We start from the raw sequence: 16,103 nt of genomic DNA, 5'->3' as shown, positions 1-16,103 counted from the left end.
GTTAGAATAAGGAAGAAAACTTTAACTTTGGATGAGTGTACGAATCATATATAATATATTGTCATTAAGGTAATTTTACATTATGTTAACCGTAGCTAATTTACGAGAAGATGAACTTGAAAAACTCATTTCTGTGTGGGTATATATTTCAGCCACCATCGGAAATGACGAGAAAAGCAAAAATATTATTAGATATTCATGAAAATCTAATGTCTTTTCACATCTGCATTACTCCATTTTCTTGATTTCCATCCATTTTAGAGCAATGTTCTTTCACCCTTAATTCGGCCGATTCACTTGTTCATAGAAAGATTAAAGCACTTTAAAATGTCTCTATGATACCCGTCTAGCCCCGTAGGAGGGTAGTGCCGTCAGTGCATCTCACGGGGTGCACTGTAGGCATTACTAAAGGTTCTTTGCAGCGTCCCTTCGGCCCCTAGCTGCAACCCCTTTCATTCCTTTTACTGTACCTCCATTCATTTTATCTTTTTTCCATCTTGCTACCCACCCTCTCCTAACAATTATTTCATAGTACAGCTGCGAGGTTTTCCTCCTGTTACACCTTTCAAACGTAACTACTCTCAGTTTCCTTTCCAGCGCTGAATGACCTCATACGTCCCAGTGCTTGGTCTTCGGCCTAAACTCTATATTTCATTCCATTCCATACCAATCTAGGAAAAGAAAGGTGCTTAGAAAGACTAAAGATATTGTAAGAAAGCAGCAGTAAATATTGCCTTCTTATCTTCGTAGAATATCGTCTTCGGTTTGTCAAAGACAACCTGATTTATAGCTGAACATATAAAACAATTTTCTTTACTTGTCACTCAACCGGGCGAGGTTTCTCGCTCAGAGCGAGAGTGAAGATTCGCTAATCTCTGGTCTGAGCTATCGTAAACACCTCGACTTGACGTTGTGAATGCACATTCCCTCATTTTTTGCAGCTTACGTTTTCGTACCTCGCGCAATATTTAAATATATAACTTGGCAACTGAGAGATCTGATGACTACTTCTTCTTCTTCTTCTTCTTCTTCTTCTTCTAAGGAATACATCACTCACCGAAGTTTGCCCAGCCATCTCATCTCAGATATCCCTTCCCCTCCCCCTCCCCCTTCAGCCTTTAACTGAGCGACTAAAAGAGCCAAATCAAACGTGACTCCAGGTTACGTTCTCGTTTAAGTGTGGCCCCAGCGGGTATTTTAAGCGGCGTTGAAGCTCTTTGAATATGCAAATCATATCTCTCGCTAATTTCGCTTGATTTCCGAATGAGTGCGCGATTTTTACGACATCTTAGCATCCTCGAAGTTTTGCTCGAGGTTTGGATGCTAATTACAGAAGAGGTTTCCGTAAACAGACAGGACATTTAAAGGGAAGAAGCTATTGCCGAGAAGACTCGCATATAAACATCTTTAGTGAGCTCGTTTTTTCTTCAAATCACCCCTGGCGCTAGCCTCGCCGTGACGTCACTTCCGCCAGCGCGCGAAAACGAAGTATTACTAGAAGTTATGACGTTCGAAAAACGTAAATGATGGACAAGCGAGAGGCCTGTTTGAAGATAACTTGAGACTTATGGCGCCAGAATGTGTTTACGCCGTTCAAAATGGATAGCAATAATTGCCATTCCGTTTGCAACTCGAAACATCGGCCTAGGCTCCAGTTAGCCACTTCCCAGCGCGCAAAAACGATGTATTACTGCTGCAGAAGTTATAACGTTCGAGAAACTCAAAATATGGACGAGCGAGAGACGTGTTTGAAGATAATTTGAGATTTATGGCAGCAGAGTGTGATGACACCGTTCAAAATGGGCAGCAATAAGAGACATTCCGCTTGCATCTCGAAACATCGGCCTAGGCTCGAGTTAGCCACTTCCGCCAGCGCGCGAAAACGAAGTAGTAATAAAAATTATGACGTTCGAGAAATCTAAAATATGGACGAGCGAGAGACGTGTTTGGAGATAATTTGAGATTTATGGCACCAGAGTGTGTTTGGACCGTTCAAAATGGGTAGCAATAAGAGACATTCCGTTTGCAACTCGAAACATCGGTCTAGGCTCGAGTTAGCCTGGCGTCCACAAAATTCGGCCTAATATTCGAATCTGGGAAAACACGTTCTTGCTCACCCTCGTCCACAGAAGTAAACAAGACTTCTTTAGTGTCAAGTGGTTGATGAAAAAGCGATATGACGTTAAAGGGGAACCTCATTAGGGATATTTTCGTAATGGTGATTAAATTGGGCGAGGACGGGGGGAAGTCTTGCCAGGAAAATCAGGTTGAGTGATCGTGCTAGGGCGAGAGACGCAGCTTGGGTAGTTGTCAGCACGCAGGAGCCATTATTCATATAAATGTACACACACACACACACACATATATATACACACACACACATATATATATATATATATATATATATATATATATATATATATATATATATATATATATGTATATATATATATATATATATATATAAATATATATATATATGTCTGTGTGTGTTTGTGTTCACAAACTACTAAGCATTTTGCTACGTAATAATATAGTGCAAATTCCGTCTTTATAGCGCAGTTTACGTGTATACTGCGCTAGCATACATGTATACTGTGCTAGTATACGTGTGTGCTGACACGTGTACGTATTTTTGTATATGTAACGAGATGCAGCATTTTTCTAATTATAAATATTTTTTTATATTATTTCTGGACTTTCAACTTTTCAATCTTAGATCAGATTTGACAATCCACCGTCCATGTTAGAAAAAAAAAACAATTCAATAAACTACAACATTAAACAAAGCATAGATACCAGTTAAGTCAAAGTAAACATTAAAAAAAATGTCAATGTAAATTACAATAAGCAATCTTTCATTCACAAGTTTGTGTACAGATATGCCCCCATTCATAAGTATGCGCGCTCGTGTGCATATACCCTCGCTTAAATGGGCAAGGCGCGTGCCCCGAATAAATTATTTGAACGTATCACATTCAAGGGAGCCCAGATAGGCAAGGGTTGCATGCAACACAGGCAGCGTGCTTGTATCGACGTTGCATTTGCACGGCTATCACGTATGTGTTCATTCTTAGGTGGATGACCTTGGTATATCAACCTTTTTTGTTGTTGTTTTTAGTTTTCTGTAAATGAAAACTATTGTGCCGACTTTGTCTGTCCGTCAGGACTTTATTCTGTCAACACTTTTTCTGTCTGCCCTCATATCTTAAAAACTGCTGAGGCTAGAGGGCTGCAAATTGGTTTGTTGATCATCCACCCTCCAATCATCAAACATACCAAATTGCAGCCCTCTAGCCTCAGTAGTTTTGATTTTATTCAAGGTTAAAGTTAGCCATAATCGTGCTTCTGGCAACGATATAGTATAGGCCACTACCGGGCCGTGATTAAAGTTTCATGGGCCGCGGCTCATGCAGCATTATATCGAGACCACCGAAAGATAGATCTGTTTTCGGTGGCCTTGATTATTCCCTGTAGCTGCTGTACAGAAAACTCGATTGCGCCGAAGAAACTTCGGCGCATTTTTTACTTTTTTTTTGTTTTTTCCAAAACTACGATAGGTCGAGTTTTGCGAGAAACGAATGATTAATTCAGGAAGAAGGAGAGATATATTATTTATAAGTCTCTCGTATTATGTAAGGAAAAAGATGGGAGATTATTATTATTATTATATTATTATTATTATTATTATTATTATTATTATTATTATTATTATTATTATTATTGGTGACCCGTTGATATAGTGGTTACTGTTGTGGAATGCCACTCAGATGTTGCGGGTTCGCGTCTCCCCCATGGCGATGAAAAATCACTGGATCTGTATCATGATCAGTTACTGCTGCAGTGTGTGGGGGTCTGCGGTGGGAGGCTGAAACCGACATTATTCTTTGGAAGCTTGAATTTCAAGTCAGTGGCCCCTTTGGTGGGCTTGTTCCATGTGAATAGGTTTCACTGAAATAATAATAAAAATTATAATTTTATTATTATTATTATTATTATTATTATTATTGTAAGAAATAGAGTTAAGTCTTGTATACTATAAATGAAATCATTCGTGTATACTACTATGAGCACCGCAGTACCCTTTTGCAGCCCAGGCCCGAAAAATAAAAAAAAAAAAGACAAAAATGCAAGATAAGTGGGACTTAATCACGAGAGAAACGATAGACCTGATTGATGCCTCTCGAAGGAAGAAAGTTTGCAAGGAAAACCAGAAGCAGGGAAAGAATTCCAAAACTTGGCAGTAGAGAGAGAGAGGGAGGGAGACTTGTAACAAAAGGAGGGAAAACAGATATTAGTTATTTTAAGGAGAGAGAGAGAGAGAGAGAGAGAGAGAGAGAGAGAGAGAGAGAGAGAGAGAGAGAGAGAGAGATACTTGTAACAAAAGGTGACAGAGAGAAAACCGATATTAGTCATTTTAAGGAGAGAGAGAGAGAGAGAATGAGAATGATATTAAGTTATACTGGAGAGAGAGAGAGAGAGACGTAACATAAGGTAAAAGAGAGAAAATCGACATTAGTTATTTTAAGGAGAGAGAGAGAGAGAATGAGAATGATATTAAGTTATACTGGAGAGAGAGAGAGAGAGAGAGAGACGTAACAAAAGGCAAGAGAGAGAAAACCGATATTAGTCATTTTAAGGAGAGAGAGAGAGAGAGAATAATATTAAATTATACTGGAGAGAGAGAGAGAGAGAGAGAGAGAGAGAGAGAGAGAGAGAGAACAGCCACTGAAGTGTATAATCCAAGCACTGCCGATGTCCACTTTCACTCGGAACAAAAGTTCACCCGTGAACAACAGCCTTCGAGGAGACACTGTAGCATGACTCTCCAACGCGAACCCTTCCTTCCTTCCTCCGCAGGGGGATTGGGAAAGCCCCCTTAGAAGCCTATGGTTCCTTTAAGGCGTCCTCAGGCCTCGCCGCGTCGTCTAGACAAAGGGCGCCGACGAAAAAGAACCAGAAAGGGGACACTCGACGCCTGAAGATTTGGCAACAGGGTTATATGAATATGATCTACCTGTTGCATCATCTCAGAACTGGAAACGAAACCAGGAGAGAGAGAGAGAGAGAGAGAGAGAGAGAGAGAGAGAGAGAGAGAGAGAAGGACAGATAGAGAGAGACAGAGAAAGGATAGATAGAGAGAGAGAGAGAGAGAGACAGATAGACAGAGAGACGGAGACCGTTATTGCCTCGTCCTAACGACCTCCAATCAATCAATAGTTCACCTTTAAGTCCAAAGCACAAAAGGCTTAAAGGCACACACACACACACACACACACACAAACACATGCCCGAACACCTGTTATAAAGGATGCCGCCGCACACCTGTTGAGAGTCATAATTCGGGGAGAGAGAGAGAGAGAGAGAGTTTGGTTTCAGTCAGAAAAGAAAGGCAACGATTTTTTTTACCATTAGTGGGTGACGCTCAAGCACATTATATGAGAGAGAGAGAGAGAGAGGAATAAGCCAAACCACGAGGGAGACAGACAGACAAACGTGCGTGCATTTTAAATAAAAAATAAGAAACAAGTTACAAGTCTGAAAAATGGGGCGATTTGCAAACTCAGAGTAAAGTCGATTCGACAATATTACCTATTTACAACATTATCTCGTAAATGCGAACCGAATAATCGATACGAATCATTCCCACTAATTGGGTTACGTGTGGGAGTTTGTTTTCTAGCACAGTGGAACTCGGGACATGAAAAAAAAAAAAAAACTAAATGGCACATTAGGCCATGATTTAATGGGATGGTCGAGAGCTCAGATACCTCTTGCGCGCCAAATGCCGTCAGAAATGCGCGCGAAAAAGTCGCCTTCCATTTGATGGTAAGTCGCGACGAGTCCCTACGTCTGCGTGTGTAAAAGACGCGGGAATTTACTGATAAAATGTCGGTGTGCGTCATACGTTTTACTCGCAGACGGAACACGAAATATATATGGACAGAGTCCTCGTCTTTTCAAACCCCGTCTGCCTCTTCTGTCACACATACACATGAGAGTTTCCCTTCCCCCCGTCTACGTATGATCCCTGCTCGCTAAAGTTTTATATCCCCGTGAAATATAAAAGAAGGGAGAGAGAGAGAGAGAGAGGAGAGGAGGAGGAGGAGGAGGAGGGCGAATGCATTGAGGGAGATCGATTCGAACTGAACTAGGAGGAGGGGGAGGAGGAGGAACAACAGAGGGTCTGGAAGGGAGCGTTTTAGTGGGAAAGTTTGAGAGGGCGTTGCTCGGTTGTGCGTCCGAGTATTGTTTCTCGGTGACTCGAAGTATTGGTTCTCGTGCGACGTTCTCTGGAGTAGCGTAGACTGTCGTGCATTAGAATGGCCTTGAACAATGCATAGGCTTTCTGGTGGTTTGTGGGTAAAGGAGTCTTTGTTTAAGGTACTGAATGAATATATTCTAAAGATACTACATCTCTTTTTATCTTTGCCTGCAAAGTTAGAAGAAAGTTATTATGGCTGTTCACGAGATATCTCAAAAACTTACAGAAAGATTTTGACTAAATTTTGTAGAGGGGTGAACCATTGACAGCGACATATTTGATAAGATTTTTAAATGAATCTAAATTCAGATCAGTGATTTAATACGACCTGTAAGATTTCGTGTAGATTCGAACGCGAAATAAACCTTCAATCATTGCTTAGGGCTATGTACATTCAAGTTCAGTAGCCTTGCAAGCGTTCACTTGCTAAAGAATGAATATATCTTAAGATTATTGTTTCAGAATGTTTCCATCGCTTCTTAAGTGATTTACAATAACTCTTACATTGGAATTAATGATAAAAATCTGTCATCATGATTTGCCAACGTTAATACGCTGATTTTGTCACAGACAAAGAGCTGTTGTTGTTATATAGGGTTTGAGTCTAGTAATTAAAACATGGAGTATAAAGCCCGTAGGATTATGTCGGAACTTTGTTATGAATATTAATCAGTTGACGTCCAGCTCTCAGCTCTCTCTCTCTCTCTCTCTCTCTCTCTCTCTCTCTCTCTCTCTCTCTCTCTCTCTCTCTCTCTCTCTCTCATTAAAATAACTAATATCGGCTTTCTCTTCTTCACGTCGTGCTACACGTTTCTCTCTCTCTCCGTATAATTTAATATCATTCTCTCTCTCTCTCTCTCTCTCTCTCTCTCTCTCTCTCTCTCTCTCTCTCCAGCATAACCTAATATCACGCTCTCTCACTCCAGTATAACCTAATATCATTCTCTCTCTCTCTCTCTCTCTCTCTCTCTCTCTCTCTCTCTCTCTCTCTCTCTCTCTCTCTCATTAAAATGACTAATATCGGCTTTCTCTTCTTCACGTCGTGCTACACGTTTCTCTTTCTCTCTGTATAATTTAATATCATTCTCTCTCTCTCTCTCTCTCTCTCTCTCTCCAGCATAACCTAATATCACTCTCACTCACTCCAGTATAACCTAATATCACTCTCTCTCTCTCTCTCTGTCTCTCTCTCTCTCTTTCTCTCTCTCTCTCTCTCTCAGTATAACCTAATATCATTCTCTCTCTCAGTATAACCTAATATTATTTTCTCTCTCTCAGTATAATTTAATTCTCTCTCTCTCTCTCTCTCTCTCTCTCTCTCTCTCTGTAACAATATCATTCTCCCCCACTCTCTCTCTCTCCCACGCACACACACACACAAATCAGTCCTCTCTCTCTCTCTCTCTCTCTCTCTCTCTCTCTCTCTCTCTCTCTCTCTCTCTCTCACACACACACACACACACACACACACACACACACACACACACACACACAAATCAGCCCACCCTCCACGCCCTCCGCCAGTCGAAAGTTACAAGTGACGTAACCCATGACCTTATTTTGTTTGGGGCGCGAGTTCATTAGCGGTGTCCCGTATACCGCCTGTTATTTTCGCATCCCGGGAGAAATCATTACGTCTCTCGTATGGCAACACTGCCGGCACAAGAATGAGGACTTATGCGTCACGGGAATCAAAATAATTTTTTATTTAACAAAAGCTGCTTTTGTTATTTTTTTTTCTTCAAGTTTTTGTTTTCTTTTATTTTGAAGTCAGGTTTTTTTGTAGACTAGCTGAAGTAATTTTTTTTTGAAACAAAAACAGATTTTGTTTTTATTTATATTTTTTTCTTAAAGGTTTTGTTTACTTTTATTTGAAGGTCAGTGCTTTTTTTTGTCTGAATTGGTAGTTTGGTTTGAATAGTTTTTTTTTTTGTAAAAGAGTAATCTGCTTTTATTTTGCATAATTTTTTTATTAATACGATAATTTTCAGTTAATTTTTGCAATGCTTTGTCATGAATTATAAACGTAATATAAATTACTAAAGAAAAAAATGATTAAATAACTCGAATAATAATCACGACAAATTTAATATAAAATTTATTAAAATTGTTAGGTTTCAATCACGACATGTTTCATATCGATGTCATGTTCCAGTAATTATGACATCGTGACTTCACATTGTCTTCCAATTCTGATAACCTTTTTAAAACATCAGAGGCATCTCTCTCTCTCTCTCTCTCTCTCTCTCTCTCTCTCTCTCTCTCTCTCTCTCTCTCTCTCTCTCTCTCGCTGTCCAAAAACTTTAACATCAGTTTTAACTTGACCTTTTATTTATAAGCTTCTCTCTCTCTCTCTCTCTCTCTCTCTCTCTCTCTCTCTCTCTCTCTAAGATAACTTTAATATCAGTGTTCTCCACATTCTATTGGAAATATCTCTCTCTCTCTCTCTCTCTCTCTCTCTCTCTCTCTCTCTCTCTCTCTCTCTCTCTCTCTCTCTCTCCAAGGTAACTTTAACATCAGTTTTAACTTGACCTTTTATTACAAGCTTGTCTCTCTCTCTCTCTCTCTCTCTCTCTCTCTCTCTCTCTCTCTCTCTCTCTCTCTCTCTCTCTCTCTCTCCCCATGACATTTATCAGACAGTGCTGCATCTTGCATCCTTCCCCTCTCCCCCCCCCCACCAACCCTTCCCACGCGAAGCCTTTTGGCAGTGATTGCAGTCAGTCACTGTGGATGCGTTCTATTGTCTGCTGGAAACAGGTGCTGCCTCAGAGTTCAGTTCTGAGAGAGAGAGAGAGAGAGAGAGAGAGAGAGAGAGGGTTTGAGTCATTTTCAACTATGGTCACTCATCAAAGACGACACGTGAAGGATTTGAATGCTGAGTGAGAATCCTAAGCTGATTGAGAGAGAGAGAGAGAGAGAGAGAGACTTAAAATTCGTACTTATGAATAGACAAGTGGTCTTTCAGATTCTGTTACGAAGAATGTCTTTTATTAATGTCTAAGTTAATCAGATCACAATAGAAATTGTGCTCGCGTGCGCGCACACACATATATATGTGGATATGTATATAAATATTATATATACTATATGTATGTATATATGTGTGTATGTCAGGTTTTCATTTTTTCATAATTTTACCAATCTATAGGTATCATCAATTCTCCCAATTATCACTTCCTATTTTTAATTATTCCACATTCCCTCGCTTTAAAGTTACCCTACTTTCCTTATTCCCCATACCGCGTGCTTCCGGATATTTTGTTGTTTGTTCCCAAAACCCAAAGAATCCGGTGGTTGTTTTTTCAGTGTTGTTTTCTCTGGAGAATGTTGGAGATAACCAAAGTCCCGTAAAATTGGTCTTAATTTTTTTTTTCTCGCGTTGGTAATTCCGGGTTTGTTGCCTAAGTGTGTTTGTTGTTATAGATGCAATAGCTCTTGATTTAACTGTTTTTGACTCACCTGGATATATAAAAACATGTATATATATTATATATATAATATGTATATATATATTATATATATATATTACATAATATAAATATATATATATGTATGTATGTAAGTATGTATAACTGAATCACGAAAATACGGAACGTGATGAATATATATAAATAAAGACAAAATCCACGAAGGAAAGAGAAACACTGAAGTGCTGCGAGGCCTTTCGACTGTCGTCCTTTACTTAGCAGAGTAAAGGACGACAGTCGAAAGGTCTAGCAGCACTTCGTGGATTTTGTCTATAATATATACATACTGTATATGTATATATTTGTGTATATATACATGTATATATGTATGTGAAAGCCCTGAATGAGAATATCAGTGGTTCCAGCAGCTAGCCAAACCCAAAGACGCTTCTTCGACTTAGTTTAGTCTGAGTTGATTTGACATGAAGAATCACAGTTACAGTTTACTACCATAAAGCAATTCTCCTTCTATTTTATAATTTACTTACATTCATATCTATTGATTTTTTCATTTGCTAATTTATTTTTCCTTTTCTAATAACTGATCTTTTTTTCTGTATTTCCTATTACCTTCTTTTTCTTCATTTAAATCATCACCATATTCTTTGGAAGATTGAATTTCAGGTCAATGGCCCCTATGGCCGGCTTCTTTCAGATGAATAGGGTTCATCTTCTGAATTATAAAAATAATTCACTTTCATATCTAATGCTGCTTTAATTAAACTGAGCATCACCCAATCTTATCACAAGGATGTCCCAGCCACTTAGTATTTGTGAGATCTCGGCTAAAATGCCGTGACACGCACAATTCAATTCACGAGGCCACAGCCGTGACTCGCAAGATTTCGCAATAAGTCATCACAAAGATGTCTTGATTCAGAGCGATTCGCAATTTAAAAAAGATATATTCTCCTGAAAGGGGAGGCCAATCCCATTGAAAGGGGAAAAGTCACGTCTTGGCAACCGTACTAGCGGGACGTGTCTCATACCGGTTCACGTAGCTATGAAGGGGGAGTGGTAAGCTTACGCCTTGTAGTATTCCCTTGCTCACTGTTCTGCAGGTGTGGTGTCTGTAATTAAATCGCTTATTTATTATAATTTTTTTTTTATCTTTTGTTAATATGATTTTTCTTGTTTTATTTGTTTTTTGGTTTTGTGAAGATGCTTTTTATTATTGCTTTTGCTCATAGTTATTGTTTGTGTCTTTGCTTTTTAGTGTTTTTTTCTGCAAAATTTGCTTTTTCAGTTTCTCCTTTTCTGTTGCATAATTATTCAATTTCTCGCTTTCTTTTTGTTTACATAATTTCTCATTTTCTTTTTGTTTCCGTCATTTTCTATCTATGGAAGTCTTCCCCTTTTCATTTCTTTAAAACTGGAGGATAATACCCATCTTGATTTTTAATTTTTATTTAGAAAATATCGGATTTCTCTATATAAGAAGAAGGAAGGTGAAAATTTTAGTTTCTTAGAATACAAAAAAAATTTTCCTTAAAAATTAGATTATAGTTATGGTATTCTCGTATGTACACACACACATATATATATATATATATATATATATATATATATATATATATATATATATATATATATATATATATATATATGACGATTAAAAAGTACCAAAGTAACTGGTTGTTCATCCATTTTTGCCAAATCTCAAAACATCCCAAAACTGAAACTTCAGTAAATTTCTATGAACGATTAAGACCCAAAATCAGTAAATATAATTAACTACCTTGGCCTTTGTACGATCTATTGGCTAAAAGTTCAGGTCAATGTGACCTAAGGACGACCTATTGATTTATGTCTACACAGTCATTTTGCTTAAAGCACGACCCACTTTATTGAAAAGAATTGCAAGTAGTACGACCCAAAATCAGTAAATATAATCTGCAACCGTGGCCTATGTACGACCTATTGGGCATATATTTCAGGTCAAGGTGACTAAAGTACGACCTATTGACTTATGCGTACACAGTCATTTTGCTTGAAGCACGACCCACTGAACTGAAAAGAATTGCAAGTAGTACGACCCAAAAATCAGTAAATAAAATTAACTATCTTGGCTTGTGTACGACCTATTGGTTAAATGTTCAGGTCAAGGTGACTGAAGTACGACCTATTGATTTATGCTTACACAGAGTCATTTTGCTTGAAGCACGACCCACTGAACTGTAAATACACAAAACGTGTCGCTGGGATTCGGGTACATGTCGCTCTGGGCTGGAGAAAGCGAACGTGACTCTGTGTCCTTTCTCTGCGTGATGTACAAACCTGGAGTCGCCAGACTTCTGATAGGCTTCATTTTCTTAAACGCTTTCTTTCCTTGTCTTTGGGACTCTATCGTCTTTCTTGTAGGCCTATTCTCTTCAGTCTACACCCTTCAAAGGCCTATCCTCGTTTCCCTTCTGTACAGTCTTGTTAATTCCATTATCTTAACGCTTTCTTTCCAGGTCTGTGGGACCTGTCTTCTTTCTTTTAGGCCTATTCTCTTCAGTCTACACCCTTCAAAGGCCTATCTTCGTTTCCCTTCTGTACATTCTTGTTAATTTCATTATCTTAACGCCTGTAGTGTCTAGACTCTATCTTCTTTCCTGTAGGCCTATTCTCTTCAGTCTACATCCATCAAAGGCGTACGTTTTCCTTCTGTATAATGTTGGTTATTCCATTATCTTAACGTTTTCTTTGTTGGTCTGTGGGACTGTTTCTTCTTTCTTTTAGGCCTATTCTCTTCAATCTACGTCCATCAAAGGCCTACGTTTCCCTTCTGTACAGTCTTGTCAATTTTCTTCTCTTCTTTTCTTCTATCCTGGCCTATTCTCTTCAGCCCACGTCCATCAAAGGCCTATCTACGTTCACATTCTGTACAAAAATGTTAAAATTCCTTTTATTCACATCTGTTCACACAAACTGTCCTGTTGATATCACCGCTTCGGGTGTTCGCTGGTCCTCTGACTGATGTAAATAAAATCAGCTTCATCTCAAGCACATTGAAAGCTTTGTCTACCGTGTGGGGCTTTTGACAGCTTGTGTCTCTGCGCGTGCGCTCGCTCGCTCTCTCTCCTTCCGAGCCTTTGGTAAAATGTCTGGGCTGGGCGTGTTGATCAGTGTTGATCAGACTGCGTTCATTTATTTGCAAAAGTAAGTGGATAAATATGTGATGTTGTTAAAGCTGGATTCATAAAGAGGTGAGGTATGTGATATAATATTGGTTATACGAAAAGGTTTACTTGTAGGTGTATAATGTATAAAAACATACACATACACATACACATACACGTTTATATTTTGTTTAGGATACAAGTATCACCCAGTGTCTCAGCATTAGAACTGTTTTGTGGCGTAAGAACTTTTCATTAATTGAAAAGTTGACTAGACGTGGTCTAACTGTTGTGCTTGAATTTCAATTAAGTGTAGCTCAATCTAGGCGTTTATTTTCAATCTTTTTTTTTTTTAATTCCCTTCACATCTCGTTGCAAGACAGACTTTGAAAACACTAAATGATTTACAGTTGGAATCATCATGACAGCACTGTGCAGGTCTGTGTGTTATTCAGTTATCAAATATTAAATTAATTTCTTAGTTATTTAGTATTACAAATTTTTCTCCTCGCCATTTTTTTTTCTCCTCAAGTGAGGTCATTCTTCAATTAGGAAGATTTTTCTTCAGTCTCTGTATTTCATATTTTAACTGAAGATACCAAGAGATATAGTAATTACCTTTCGAGGAGATAGAGAGAGAAAGAGATAGAGAAGACAGAGAAAGAGATCGAGAAGATACAGAGAAAAAGAGATAGAGAAGATAGATAGAGAAAGAGATAGAGAAGATAGAGAAAGAGATATAGAAGATAGAGAGAGAAAGAGATAGAGAAGACAGAGAGAGAGATAGCGAAGATAGATAGAGAAAGAGATAGAGAGATATAGAAGATAGAGAGAGAAAGAGATAGAGAAGATAGAGAGAAAGAGATAGAGAAGACAGAGAGAGAGAAAGAGATAGAAAAGATAGAGAGAGAGAGCAAGAGATGAAAGAGATAGAGAGAAAGAGATAGAGAGAGAAAGATATAAAGAACTATTTAAACTTCCACCCAGATGACTGAATGCACCCAATTACTTTGAGACGAAAAATCTCTTAAATATGATTTCCATAAAAATACTAATTGCCACCTTGGTCACTAATTGAAAGTATGATTCCTATTTACTGAGATTCGTTACAACAAGGCTTAACGACGTCCAAATATTTGAGATGCTTTAGAGATAGTGTATGTGTGTGAAGGGAATTTTAAAGTCATTATTTTAGTAAAGTGCCATCAATCACACTTATCACTAAATAAAGTATGAAACTTATCAGTATTTTAGTGATATTTGAGCAGTAAGTTCAGAAGATTATACGATCCACTATAACTATGAAACTTATCAGGATTCTAATAATTGAACAATCATTTCTTAAAGTTATATGATCCACATATCAGTAGTTCCTCGTTGGACGAGTCGGTAGAGTTCTCGGCTAGCACTCCGCTAGGCCCGAGTTCGAGTCTTCGACCGGCCAATGAAGAATTAGAGGAATTTATTTCTGGTGATAGAAATTCATTTCTCCGTACAATGTGGTTCGGATTCCACAATAAGCTGTAGGTCCAGTTGCTAGGTAACCAATTGGTTCTTGGCCACGTAAAATTAGTCTAATCGTTCGGGCCAGCCCTAGGAGAGCTGTTAATCAGCCCAGTGGTCTGGTTAAACTGAGGTATACTTATATCAGAGTAGGGTTACACACGAGATATAGTACAGCTAGGAAAGTAATCATTATTATATATCACTACCTCAAATCTTCTCAGATATCACCTCATTTAACTTAATAACTTCACTGGTCCATATATGAACAGCCCAAGAGCCCAGACCATTCACCGCTTTCCTACGGCTTCAGCGAAGGAAGAAGAAGAAGAGGAGTACCAAAACAATTGCTTCTTCTTCTTCTTCTTCTCCTCGTAACTCAAAACGAACCTCGGGATCCGATTCCTTCATTGCAGAGCTCCACCCAAATCAGGCAGACATTCATCCTGAGTCACAGAGAGAGATAGAAAAAGAGAGAGATAGAAAAAGAGAGAGAGAGAGAGAGAGAGGGGTCGTCGGTGGTCGAGCTCCGAGGGAGTGTTCAGTGGTGTGACCTCTTCCATCTCTAACCCGTGACCTTATAAAAAAAAAAGGCCCATTTTTCTAACGAAACCTGTCATCATAACCCTCCTTTCCTCTCATAGCCCTCGGCCGCTACTTAACCATGGAGAAATCCGATCAGAACGGGGACATTGAAGGTATTGCCATAATGTTTTATCATTTTTTTTCCTGTGTTGTTGATTTTTGCTCTGTTTCTCATTGATTTATGTTTATGCACATTTTAACTTTCATGTTGAAGGTGAATTTTTTCCTGAAGTGGAACAAATGAAAATGTACTGCTACACAGGTGTGAGAGAGAGAGAGAGAGAGAGAGAGAGAGAGAGAGAGAGAGAGAGAGAGAGAGAGAGAGAGAGAGAGAGATGTTTCAAAGCTTAAAGGGCATATCCGACTTTCATTTGAAGGAGTACATGATTACTCAGTGTCATACAATTATGCTTCGGTTCTACACGAAAATTTTCACTGGTTAGTGATTACTAAATTATATGCACTAATTCCCCTTAAAAAAACTTCCACCAGTAAATGATATTATTAGTATGATACTGAGGCTTCTTTTGGGAACTTTAAAAAGTTTCGTAGAATAGATATTAAAGTTCACTTTCACGAAATTCAGATTCTAAAATTATGTACCTTCGGCCCCTAGTTGTAACCTCTCTCATTCCTATTACTGTACCTCCGTTCATATTCTCTTTCTTCCATCTGACTTTCCACCCTCTCTAACAATTGTTTCATGGTGCAACTGCTTTGAGGTTTTCCTCCTGTTGCACCTTTCAAACCTTCTTACTGTCAATTTCCTTTTCAGCGCTGAATGACCTTATATGTCCCAGCGTTTAGCCTTTGGCGTAAATTCTATATTCTATTCTATTCGAAAATTATGTGGCACTCAGAATTTATTTAAGGTCTTAAAGGTTACGAAATATTTATATTATGTTTTACTTGAAGATAGATGTATATACAGTATATATATATATATATATATATATATATATATATATATATATATATATATATATATATATATTTATATATATATATATATATATGTATATGTGTGTGTGTGTGTGTATGTTTGTGTGTGCAATATTTATGAACACCAGGAGAGGGAGAGAGAGAGAGGGTAGGTGGGTGTGTATACTCCTATTATTCTTTATTCTAGTTAACAAAATATTTTTTTTTTACTAATTTGACATTTGAAATATGTTGATA

General features: G+C 38.2%; 1 protein-coding gene across 4 annotated transcripts in view; it reads left to right on the top strand.

The window, feature by feature from the left end:
* Positions 1-16,103, top strand: part of LOC136847294 (uncharacterized) — a 71,261-nt gene that overhangs the window by 27,886 nt on the left and 27,272 nt on the right. For all 4 annotated transcript variants that reach the window (XM_067118835.1, XM_067118839.1, XM_067118836.1 and 1 more), the window contains one exon: positions 14,756-15,037. In XM_067118835.1, coding sequence (XP_066974936.1) covers positions 15,004-15,037 — 34 coding nt within the window. In that variant the 5' untranslated portion in view covers positions 14,756-15,003. The remainder of the gene's footprint in view (positions 1-14,755; positions 15,038-16,103) is intronic.

This window comes from Macrobrachium rosenbergii, chromosome 16 (assembly GCF_040412425.1).
Source record: "Macrobrachium rosenbergii isolate ZJJX-2024 chromosome 16, ASM4041242v1, whole genome shotgun sequence".
NCBI lineage: Eukaryota > Metazoa > Arthropoda > Malacostraca > Decapoda > Palaemonidae > Macrobrachium > Macrobrachium rosenbergii.
Note: the sequence above shows the minus strand (reverse complement) of the source record. Positions and strands in the feature narration are given on the sequence as shown.